At 36.4% G+C, this 12642-nt stretch overlaps 1 protein-coding gene across 1 annotated transcript; it reads right to left on the bottom strand.

The window, feature by feature from the left end:
• Positions 1 to 1427: 1427 nt before the first annotated feature.
• Positions 1428 to 4910, bottom strand: LOC113300464 (3beta-hydroxysteroid-dehydrogenase/decarboxylase-like). Its single transcript, XM_026549673.1, has 9 exons — positions 4576 to 4910; positions 3676 to 3931; positions 3358 to 3447; positions 3127 to 3260; positions 2762 to 2932; positions 2519 to 2644; positions 2199 to 2278; positions 1883 to 2081; positions 1428 to 1706 (listed from the first exon to the last, which is right to left on the bottom strand). Exons 2-9 carry the CDS (start codon positions 3905 to 3907, stop codon positions 1644 to 1646), a joined length of 1095 nt encoding a protein of 364 aa, XP_026405458.1. The 5' UTR covers positions 3908 to 3931; positions 4576 to 4910; the 3' UTR covers positions 1428 to 1643.
• Positions 4911 to 12642: the final 7732 nt, after the last annotated feature.

The raw sequence follows: 12642 nt of genomic DNA, 5'->3' as shown, positions 1-12642 counted from the left end.
TACAAGATTTTCTTTTTTTTGAATGATTTTTTGGGACCATGATTTTTTTGGGGAACCATGGTTCTATTTTTAATAAGACATTTAGAAGTATATCTAGGTCACCTCTTATCTAAGTATTTATATTAATATCTAAACTACACTCCTGATTAATTTTTGATAATGATTAGTGAAATCATTGAGTTAAAGAAGTAGAATTATTGAGAGAGTAAAATTAGAGAAGATGAAGAAGAAAACATGGAAAATAATTTTTTTTTCCAATTCACTAAGCTTGAGTATTCAAGTGATGATAGCTAATCTGATTCTTCATCTCCATCCTCTCCTAGAGTATTTGTTAATCTTCACAATGATCTAGATATGAGTTATTTCTTAGATGGTGAATGTATTCTTCCACAAACTTAATCTCAAGATGAAAATGATGGATTTTACCAACCACAACCGGAGAAAGAGTACTTGGGTACCCAAATATGCTTCAAACTTAGATAATGGTGGTTGAATTGGTCCAAATATTCATAAAACTGTAAAATTTTATAAAAAATTTCTACTAGGTTCAGGTAGTTCGGTTACCAAGTGTGAAGAACAGGTAACCGAACATGGAGTTCAGTTAATAAATGTCAAGAACATATAAGCGAACACAGAGTTCAGTTTCTTTCTTCAAACACGCAGGTAGCCGAACTTTAGTAATAATATTTACAGAGGTATGTTCGGTTAATTCGCAAACTTCAACGCAACCAAGTTCCCAACCGAACTGCAGGTTAAAAGTAACCTAGTATTAGAAGTTCGGTTGGTTCGCAAATTTCAAAGAAGTTTTGCGAATCAACCAAACTGGGCTTATATATGCATATATGCAATTAGACAAACGTTCGGTTACCACGAAATTTATTTCTTGGCGAATTAGGTAGAGTTCGGTTACGAAGTTTCAAAGGTAGAGTTCGGTTACAAAGAAAACTTAACATTTTTGCGAACGAACCGAACTTTTGGATTTCTCATTATTTTCGTAAACTAAAGTTCGGTGATATCCCTATTTTGCGATGGAACCGAACTTATGGACTTGTGTTGTTCTAGTACAAGGAGTTCGGTTAAAAGTATTTTTTGCGACGAAACCAAACGTTTTGCGATATAACCGAACATGATTCTTTCCTCCGCCCTGTACAAGATACCTTAACAAACAGTCCTTCCACTTTCAAAGTGTTTGTAAAGCATTGGCGATTGAATTCCAAAATGGATCCAACAAAGAGAGCATTCCGGTGATACCTTTCCTCGGAAAAGTGGAAACTCGATAAAGGGATTTTCTCAATTGAATAGCCAAATCTGTAAAAGTTACAACTTGAGTGATGAAAATAGTATGGGGTATGTCGTCTTCATGATATGCAAAAGGGCGATAAAAAGGCAGTCCTTAACACTGGGTCGGAAGATGCATGTAAATTTGACAAAAGTTACTTTAGAGAAAATGTATATAATACAATATAGAGGGTAGAAACCCATGAACAAATAAGAAGAATGTTGTCACCATAGAAGCTTTCAAACAGTGGTAATAATGGTATACTGACATGCACAGAAAGCGAGAAATATCCAGACAACAACTTTTAAGTGGAAGAAAGAAACAAAAAATAATGAAAATGGAAATATAAAGGAATGGACGGTCCTTATGTCTTAGTTAAATCAGCTCTTAAGTGTGAGTACGACTCAATTGTTCTCTTCAGGCCCTCCTACATTGAAATAAGCAATGGACTGATCAGCTATATCACAATTTTATATCAACAATTACCAAGTCAAGATTCTTGTTTCCTTGTTGGAAAATGTCAGATGCATGCGAGAATGTTCTTTTCTGTATGTGAAAAGAAAGTCAAGGAACAGAATGTTAAGAACGCTTCCAGAGACATACCTGAAGTGAGACAATAGGTGTATAAGAGATCCGGTCCTTGGCTTTCGAACAACTGAAAGTTCTGTTGCATGTGAGCAGACTAATCCTTGAAGGTGTCAGTTGTGGAACAGGCATCCCGTAGGTCCCTAACACATTATACGTCAAAGCTACCAACTGCGCTATCGGCTTCATGACAAGGGCTGGAATCTTGATACTTGGTCTGTTAGGGTGAAAAGGATTATACATAGAAGCTAACAATATGGAAATAGTTACCTAATTAAATCCTACATACTTTACTTCAAGAAAGCTGTAACTCATTAAGTAAATCAAGGTATACCTCTCATAGCCAAGACCATCAAGGATAACTGCGACAAACTCCCAAAACTTCATTGGTTCCATATTGGTAATAAAGTAGGCCTATGAGCAAGCATCAGAGTTTAGAGATTATATCCCAGAACATGGACTGATCAGAGAACTAGCATTTATATGGATTTGATGATTAATGCAGAAAAAACACGTAATTCCCCAGGTTTGGGTACATGGTGACAAGTTATAAGTGAGATAATGATACATCGAACTGTCTAGTGCTTTATCTGTGTGCACATTGACAGCTGACGGTTCCCAATTCTTAAAAATATCCAGTGCTAAAATTAGTACCTGACCAGCAGCTCTTTCCGCAATTTCCCCACCTGAGGATAGAGCTTTCTCAGCACATATATGGGCATGAGCCACGTTTTCCACATACGTGAAATCGTAGAAGTTATTGCCATCACCGATGATGAACTGATGAAAACAAAACAAAATATATAAGAGTTAAATTCTGTAAGAGAAAGCAGACATTCAAAAGAGTAAAACTTTAGGTGATGCAAATAAGCTACTATGCCACTATTGTATCCTTACTTTAGACTTTCCAGCTCTTGCAGCAGTAACTAAAGATGGAACGAACAGCCTATCACCAGGACCAAAAATAGTACTGGGGCGTATGCAGCATGTTAGGAGCCCATTTTTATCATTTGCCTCTAAAGCCAACACCTCTCCTTCAGTTTTAGTTGCTGAATAGGAATCATTATGCTGAAAAACAAGTAAAAATCAGACTGAATAAAAAAAGATAGTCTGCGAGTTTGAGGATGCACTTAAAAATTGTAAAATATGCATTAGCGGTCTAAGGAAAAAAAATGAAAAATTTATAAGAAGCGACAGCTTAATACGAGAATATCCATCAGCACATAACTAGGCGTAGACAGTATAAAATGCTTGTAGAAGACCTTAGATGGGTAGGGCATTGATTCATCTGCATTATCTGTACCATGAACCCCATCAAAGACGACACTAGGAGAGCTTGTATGGATGAGTCTCTTCACTTTGCACTCAACACAGGCATCAATAACGTTCTTGGTTCCTGAAAACCCACTTTTAGCAGATAAGAAAATAAACATCGAAAAGTGAACTTTTAAACATTCACTACTAGGTTCACGCATGAAAGCACCACTGCTTACCTTCTACATTCACTGAGTAATGCAGCTTGTGATTGTTGATCGATGAATCTGGAGCAGCCATGTGAAAAACAACCTCTGCCCCTTCGAAGGCTGCAGAGACAAACAGTAGGCTCAGAAGATTTAATAATAAAGGAGAAGGTTCTATTAGAGCCAATATAGTAAGATGTCTTATCACTGGTCTAGACCACATATCTTCTCATATGCTTTAATCAATGGATACATAAATATTTCATATGATCTCAAAAATCAGATAGCCAGTAAATACAGATCTACCAACTTAATAAATTCATACTCATTTAGATAGAGAATGTCAATGACCTTTAATCACTTGGGCTTTGTCTCTAAGATCCGCAGAGACATACTGAGCACGGCCTGATCGAAGAGCTTCACCAAGAACTCCTTCTTCCTCATATGGTTCAAGCATAATTCCGGACCCTAAATCGGCAACTCTAACTAACCATTCCCGTGATTTAATGAGCATTGTCACCATATGACGGGCCGCAAAACCCCTCCCACCTGTCACAACACAATATCTCTCCACCCCAACCATCTTGTATTAAATCCTTCTTCCACTCTGTAAAATCATAACACAACTAGTTTAAAAAAAAATCATAACACAAGAAGAAGAACTGCACAAAGATTTAAAAATTAAATCTTTGAAATTTACTGTCCACCTGAAACTATTTTCAAAATTCAAATAAACGACCACATAACTGAAATGGCTACAACTAACATACACACACTCCCTGCATTCCAACCATTGAACTGATTAAGCTCCATGGAAAAACTATCAAGTAAGCTACACCTATCTCATTATCTGACACCAAATTGTGATAGTACTATAAGTTCTGATTTAACCATAGATTGCATATAAATGGAAATGGAACTCGTTATATTAAACTTCCAATCAACGTAAATATTGCATAATGAAACTCATTATTAACTACTTTCAACATTCTTTGACACATTTCATCAAACACTTACATCCTGAATACATTAAATTAGACCGAATGTGGATTTTTTAGTTTATGAATAATAACAAATACTCAGAGAACAACATTCAACGACTACAAACACTTTCAAATATTTCAACAAGTCAGCTGTGAATTACACACACACAGTCCACCATTCTGGGCATCAATATCTGCATCCACATTTTTTATAATGAAATTACTGAAAAACAAATCAATGTAGCTTCAACCAATGATGATTGCATACCTCTTTAAACGGGCAATGATATGATACGATTTGTAATTGCAATATCCTTGATTCTATATAGAGATTTCCCTGGATTCTACCAAGAAAATCCTAAATTTCGTTTTCAGTGAGAGTGAATGTGATAGAAATTGAGAGATTGAGATTGAGAGATCGAAGAAGAAGGGAGGGGAGACTAGATAGACATTTGAAAGTGAATTATTGGTGTTTATTTTATTTATGATAAAGAAGAGTTGGTAACACATCACAGATACTGTTGATGAGCTGGGCAATCAACTAGCCGGTGGTATTTATTTTGATTTTTCAAATAGGGATGATGCCGTACAATTAAGCTGGATTAACCTCAATACTTAACCTGGTACGACGCTGATGGCTTACATCTACTGAATAAATTGAAAGATTTGAAAATATTGTCATTCTTTAAAGTAATGTTAGAATTAAATTATTGCAAAATAAATAAATAAAAGAACATTTGTTGCAAATCATCATTAAAATAAATTAGTTATGCAGCAAGGTTGGCAAGTAAAGGGACAACTAATACAATAGGCAGCAAGGTCGTAAGTGTTGAACAATCAATTGTGAATATCGTTAGTGGTTGTAATACTAGTGAGTGTAATTCTTTGACTTTCTTTCTTCACATCCTGAGAACACGTTCAGTGTAAGAAGATGTGTTTCATTTAATTCCTTCTCTTCTTGTAACCTTGATAAATACCTCCTCTTGAAGGTGAATAAGATTATCCAACATACAGTTGATGAACCTTAAGCTTATTGACATGGTATCAGAGCTCCATGGTGTGTTGAGTGCTTCTTAGTAATAGCGAGTGCTTCGATTTCCATGGTGTGTTGAGTGCTTCTTAGTAATAGCGAGTGCTTCGATTATTTCGATTTATCCTTCTTCCGCTGGCTTAAGGTTCTTGTCTTTCTTAATACACTTATTGAAAAAAGTAAGTTATACTTCTGATCTTATGATAAACTTGTTATGTTGAGTTTATGATCATTCCTTTTTTTTTTAAATCCTACTTAATCTTGTTAATCCATTTATCTTGGACTGGTAAGTTGTATTGCTTTTGCTTCTTACAAACAATTGTCATCTTTGATCAACATCTTGTTTTCTCATCTGACGTCTACTTGTTTACCTTGTGTTTCTTTTATCTTAGCTAAATTAATTGATCTTAGCTATTAAAACCGTAAGCCTCCTTATCTTGTGTTTTTTGATCGTAGCTAATTGAGTCCATAAACAAACCCCTGTTAAGTTTGTTTTTATATTTGGTTGATTCTTTCGAACTTAAATTTCTCTGCATATAACCGATTTGGATTTAAACTATTACCATTTTACCCTTGTAGGATTTATTCCTATTCGATTACGCATATAATTTCTAGGTAAGAGTATCTAGCAGGTTTGATTCCCGCCGATTTGTACCTATAAACAGTTGTGTACAAAATCAGTTTCATCTGTACCTTTTTTCTAGTTTGTGGAAGTCTTTTTTCCTTTGGAAAACCGCTTGCAAACTTCTCCCAAGCTACTTGCGACCTGCATGCATACTTCATATTATTTCTTCTTTAACCGTGATAATGTCTTCCGATAGACGTTGTGTTTACTGTGGAAGCGACTCACATTACGTGGATAAATATTTCAAGAAAATTGGGTATCCCGATTGGTGGGACACCTTAAAATAAAAATAAAGACCGATCAAAGAGGGTCACATACATGTACTTCAGTGATGAAGACAACAACCAATACTCATTCTTCCGTTGTTGTATCTCATTCTTTGGTTAATCCTAACATTTTTCAGCGATCAAGTGAATTTGATATAGCTTTACTTATTACAAATTTTGAAAAAGATCATGGTTGGGTACCTGACTCCGGTGCCACTAATCACATGACATTTGAAACATCTATTTTGAAAGATGTATGTGCACCTGAATGCTCAACGGTTTATAATGCCAATGGCGTTCCATGTCCGGTTACTGCAGCTAGGAGAGTGGATTTGAATTCTTCCTTGACTTTAGAACATACTCTGTTGATTCCATCTCTTTCTAATAACCTTTTATCAGTATCACAAGTGACTGCACAATTAAATTGTGTAGTATTGACTTATTCGACTTTCTGTTTTCTCCAAGATCTCAGTGACGGGAAGATAATTGGGCGTGGTATTAAGAAAGGGAGTTTGTATTACGTAGATGATGTTTGTGAAAGAGGGTCTTTGTTATCCAAATGGCCTTCCCGTGCAAATGAAGATCAAATATTATTATGGCATCACCGGTTGGGTCATGTTTCTTTTGGTTATTTACAACATTTATTTCCAACCTTATTTTCAACCTGCAAACCCTCTGATTTTAACTGCGAAACTTGCATCTTAGCGAAGAGCCACCGTACTACTTATCCTGATAGTTCTAATAGAATATTAGTTCCATTTTCTTTGGTTCATTCCGATGTTTGGGGACCTTGCCGAATTACTAGTACTTCAGGATTTCCTTGGTTTGTTCTTTTTGTCGATGATTGCACCCATATGACTTGGCTTTACTTGATGAAAAAAAAAGTGATGTAGATGATATTTTCAAGTCTTTTCATGTAATGATTCAAATACAATTTTCCACCGTTATAAAGGTCCTTCGTTCTGATAATGGTGGCGAAAATGTTAATGAAGTTTTACAAGGTTATTTCCAGGAACATGGTTTAATTCATGAGACTACTTGTCCTTCTACTCCACAACAAAATGGTGTTGCAGAAAGGAAGAACGGGCAATTACTTGAGATTACTAGAGCTTGTTTGATTGGATCAAACATGAGGCCACATTTTTGGGAAGAAGCTATCACAAATGCATTGTATCTCCTTAAACGTGTACCCACAAGTGTTTTGAAATTTCAAACACCTTTGGATAAATTGTCTTCTTTTGTGGCAATTCCTTCCCAGCTGAAACTTTCTCCACGAGTGTTTGGATGTGTTTTATATGTCCATATACAAATAAAATTACGAAGTAAGATGGACCCATGTGATCTAAAGTGTGTATTATTTGGTTATCATCCGTACCAAAAGGGTTACAGGTGTTATCACCCTTCTACTCGCAAATATTATGTTAGCATGGATGTTACCTTCTCTGAGCACGAGAAGTTTTACTCAATATATGATACAGGTTCTCCTCTTCAGGGAAAGAGAAATATTAAAGAGTTGAATTGGATGGATTTATTTCCAACTAACAGTGAGATATATCTTTCTGTCACGGAAGAAAGTTCAAGTAACCCTCAAGATTCTACCGATTTTGGCATGACTACTATGCAACCTCCTGAAACAGTTAAAGAAGTCGAAAATCTTATCGTGGAAGACCCCTTATTTTCTTCAGCAGTACCTACACCAAATCATCCTCCCGCTGACGTTCTTGAGGTAAGCGTTGAGGATGAGATTAATGCTGACAATAATTGTGAATTAATTGAGACAAATAGGTATCAATGCCACAAAGGAGTAACCGTGGGGTGCCGCCAAATCGTTTTTTGCCTGAACCGATAAAGAAGGTAAAATATCCCATTGCAGATTACATGTCTACTCACAGATTGTCAGAATCTGGCAAAGCATTTGTCAACCAGATGGAAGATGTTACCATTCCTAAAAATGTACAAGAAGCGTTATCTAACCCGAAATGGGATGGTCCTATGAAAGAGGAGATGGCGGCACATGAAGAAAATGGTACATGGGATATAGTCTCACTACCAGAAGGAAAGAAACCAGTTGGATGCAGGTGGGTATATACTAACAAGCATAATCCAGATGGGTCGATTGATAAGTACAAAGCAAGACTTGTGGCTAAGGGATTTACCCAGAATTATGGTATTGATTATCAAGAAACATTTGCTCCTGCTGCGAAATTCAATACTATTCGAGTCTTGATTTCCTTGGAAGGCACCAAACTTAGGATGGGCTCTACAACAGTATGATGTAAAAAATGATTTTTTACATGGTGATTTGCAAGAAGAAGTCTACATGACATTACCTCCAAGTTATAATGCTCCAAACAATGCTAATGTTATGTGTAAGTTAAAGAAGGCTTTATATGGTTTGAAACAATCTCTGAGAGGATGGTTTGGTAGATTTCGTCTTGCAATGAAGAAGTTAGGGTATATCCAGAGTAATGCTGATCATACCTTGTTCCTTAAAAGTGTAGGTGACAAGGTAACCGCTCTTATTATCTATGTAGATGATATGGTGGTAACAGGAAATGACCCTGAAGAGATGAGTAATCTGAAGAGGTGCTTGTATTCTTAGTTTGATATGAAAGATTTGGGTAGACTTAAGTATTTCTTGGGTATTGAAGTTAATCGATCCAGAAAGGGAATTTTCTTATGTCAGCGAAAATATGTGATTGATTTGTTGAAAGAAACTAGTATGACTGGTTATGCGCCAATCGGGTCTCATGTGGAACAGAATCATGGTCTTGAAGAATGTTCTGATCAAATACCAGCAGACAAAGGACAATACCAGAGGTTAGTTGGTCGCTTGATTTATCTTTCTCATACAAGGCCGGATATTGCCTATGTTGTAATTGTTGTAAGCAGAATTATGCATAATCCGGGTCAGCAACACATGGATGCAGTCATCAGGATACTAAGATATTTGAAGTACGCACCAGGCAGAGGTTTGATGTTTTTAAAACATGGACATCTTGATGTATCAGGATACACATACTCGGACTGGGGAGGCAAAGGTGTTAGGAGAAGATCGACATCTGGGTATGTTACCTTCGTTGGGAGTATCTTGGTAACTTGGAAGTCTAGAAACAACAGGTTGTTTCCTTGTCAAGTTCTGAAGCAGAATATAGGGCAATGGTAAAAGGAATTTGTGAATTGTTATGGTTGAAAAGGCTTATGGGTGAGCTTGGTTTCCCCTCTGAAAAATCTACGATGTTGTTTTGTGATAATCAGTCGGCAATCAAAACTGCAGAGAATCCAGTGCAACATGATCGAACGAAGCATGTGGAAATTGATATGAACTTCATCTATGAGAAACTAGAAGAAAACATTATTGAAGTATCACATGTCCGTACAACACAGCAGTTGGCGGATATTCTAACCAAGGCACTATCGAATAATATATTTAACGATTCACTTGTCAAGTTGGACATATGTGATATATATGCTCCACCTTGAGGGAGAGTGTTGAACAATCAATTATGAATATGGTTAGTGGTTGTAATAGTAGTGAGTGTAATTCTTTGACTTTCTTTCTTCACATCCTGACAACACGTTAAGCGTAAGAAGACGTGTTTCATTTAATTCCTTCTCTTATTGTAACCTTGATAAATACCTCCTCTTGAAGGTGAATAAGATTATCCAACATATTGTTGATGAACCTTAAGCTTATTGACAGTAAGAACATCACATGAGGAAATGAAAGATGGGGAAGCTGTTAAAGACTCCACCAAGGTTGAAGTAAGTGAGGACATTTCCCTCTCAGCTGGAACTGGAATTTGAATCCCAGTAATAAGGGAAGAAGAAGTCTCCTGGTAAGGGTGATACTGATGATACAATTGAAAATGTAGAGACTAGAGACATTAAAAGTCGAGAACCCATTCATGGTTTTATCCGACTCCAAGCGAATCTGAAGTTATGACGAAAGGATAGGATTGAAGTTTCTTCATAATTGATAGGTTTGCTCAATGGTTCCATGTCTATTTAATAGTCCAATTGGTTAATTGCTTAGAGTTTCATCTTAATTGCTTCTGCTTGATTAGACCAATTTTTTTGGTTAGAGTTTTTACTAAGGGCACACACCACCACAGACAAGTTCGTTTTGTTTGCCATCTTTAATTTTTTTGGTTAGTATTCCGTTATACCAGTATAATGCATGCATAGCCAACCGACGAGGGTGCATTACTTTAAAATTTACTTTGAGATTTCACACAGTGCGATTATTGAAAGACTACATCGGTCACTGACGGACCTACAGCTGGCTAAATGGGGCTTTTTCCCGGGTAGCCTTCCCAGTCCACAAGCCAAAAAAAAAGAATCTCTCGACCAATGCTTCTAGCGCGGGTCTTAAAAGGAAATTTATCCTTCCTGGATCCGCCCCTGACATCGGTTCAATTGTACAAAATACAAAGAACCCGCACTCTCAAGTCTCATCTAAATGCTTCCATCCAAGGAGCAGATCAGAATCTCAGGGCCGACGGTCATCTAAAACAATACAATTGAACCTTCTAGTATCTTGGGTTTTATTACGCAGTTGAGCAAGTAGCTACACTACTATTGATCCTGACAGAATAAAAACTTGAAGCTACATTGTAAATTGTACGATAAAGTTCGCCAAAGAATTAGATAAAAGCTTTGGGCATTAGTAAATCTGGTGAGGACGCTTGGTGAGACTCTATTGGTCAAAAACATTAAAGTTTCGGTTACACTCTGATTACAACCAATATTGATCCAACAGTTTGTAACATCTTTAGCAAAAACATGGGTATACAAAACTTATGTGAGGATTTGCACCTATTTAATTACTTTGGTTTACACCAAATACTTAATTGGACTTTACTAATGCCAGTTACGTAGACAATACATCCGTTAGTTATTAGGTATACTAGTAACTCACCCGTGCGATGCAAGTGCATCAGCTGTTCATCAAGGAACCTATATAGCAAGAATATTTTGTTGAACTCTGAATACGATCCTTGAGTTTCTGATTTCGGTACGGCGAGGATTTTAAATCCAGATTCATCAAATTGGACTTCACTTGCAGGAACCTATGGATATCTTTCTCCGGGTATATAATTCAATTGAAACTTTTTATTCAGTTTTTATTGGTACCATTTTTCTGAAGTTAGTATATAAATTTCACATTCATTTTCTTTGTTGTGACAGAGCTTGCCTATACAATGAGGGTCAGTGAGAAATGTGATGTTTATAGCTTTGGGATGATTATATTAGAAGTACTAATCGGAAGGCATCCATCTGAAATCATCACATTACTCTCGCAAAATATTGCTTCTACTTCTTCTTCTTTGAGTAAGGTGGAGCAAAACACAAGGTTGAGAAACATTTTTTTTTTTTGATCAGTAATGATAATATATTGACGGAAGCAAATGCTAAGAAGCATAGCCCAAAAGAGGTATAAGGTTATATACAATGGATGTCACAAGGACCCAAAAGAGGAGCAAAAGGAATTTTTTTTTTATGGAGGATCGAAGAATTTCGAAACCCAGTTTACAATGATATCGTCAATTGCGACATTAGATAAAAAAGGCAGGTTACTAGTACATTAGAGGTATAAGGTTGAGAAACATATTGGACCCATGCCTTGGAGCACCAACTGATATTGTGAAGAAAGAAATAATGTATATCACGAGGGTTGCATTTTCATGTTTACGTCCACTCGGCCAACTATGCAAGAAGTATCAGTAGAGCTATCATTGTCAGCACAGAACAGGGCTGATTTAGCAAAGCCTTTTAAAATGATTACACTAGGAGACCTACTGCAATCATAATAATTCGTCTAACCAAGTCATCTTCTCCTTTTCATTTCAGTTGTTTCCTTCAAAATATTTAGTTATGAATATATGCGATTGAAATCCTTTTTTCTTATCCTGAATCCGCTACTGATAAAATAAATAACAGCGTCTAGGAAGGTTTGCATCCACTGGGGCTGCTTCGACACTGACAAATTAACTGTAAAGTTAGGTACACGATCCACACAACTGGTAAAGATTAATAATATCTCACCGTAATCAAAACTCATCAAAGAAACCTTGAGGTGCTTGAATCGTCTTTAGAATCTTGCGATGTATATAACTATATGTATGTTGCTGATTCAGTCAATGAGAACGATACACTTCCTGTTTGCGTTTACTCAGAAATTTCTTAACACCGGCTTTATGGACCAAATGAACTTGGAAAATCAATGCACTCTTTTTTTCGCCATTAGTCAATTCAAGGAGTAATAATATCAAAGAGTGAGAGATATGAACGGATGAAGTCGTGGAAGATGATGCTCCGAGAGAGTCTTAAATCTAAGGTAGGTCCTTTCTGTAAACGGTTCATTTTTGACTTTTATTAGCTGGAAAAATAAGCAAAAGAACTGTATGCTTA

This window comes from Papaver somniferum, chromosome 7 (genome assembly GCF_003573695.1).
Source record: "Papaver somniferum cultivar HN1 chromosome 7, ASM357369v1, whole genome shotgun sequence".
NCBI classification, from domain to species: domain Eukaryota; kingdom Viridiplantae; phylum Streptophyta; class Magnoliopsida; order Ranunculales; family Papaveraceae; genus Papaver; species Papaver somniferum.
Note: the sequence above shows the minus strand (reverse complement) of the source record. Positions and strands in the feature narration are given on the sequence as shown.

Coding starts and splice junctions, on each gene's coding strand:
- LOC113300464 (XM_026549673.1), bottom strand. CDS start 3,907: ATGGTTGGGGTGGAGAGATATTGTGTTGTGACAGGTGGGAGGGGTTTT. Junction 2,082..2,198: donor GATGGTCTTGGCTATGAGAG/GTATACCTTGAT, acceptor TCACCCTAACAG/ACCAAGTATCAAGATTCCAG. Junction 1,707..1,882: donor CACCTATTGTCTCACTTCAG/GTATGTCTCTGG, acceptor ATTTCAATGTAG/GAGGGCCTGAAGAGAACAAT.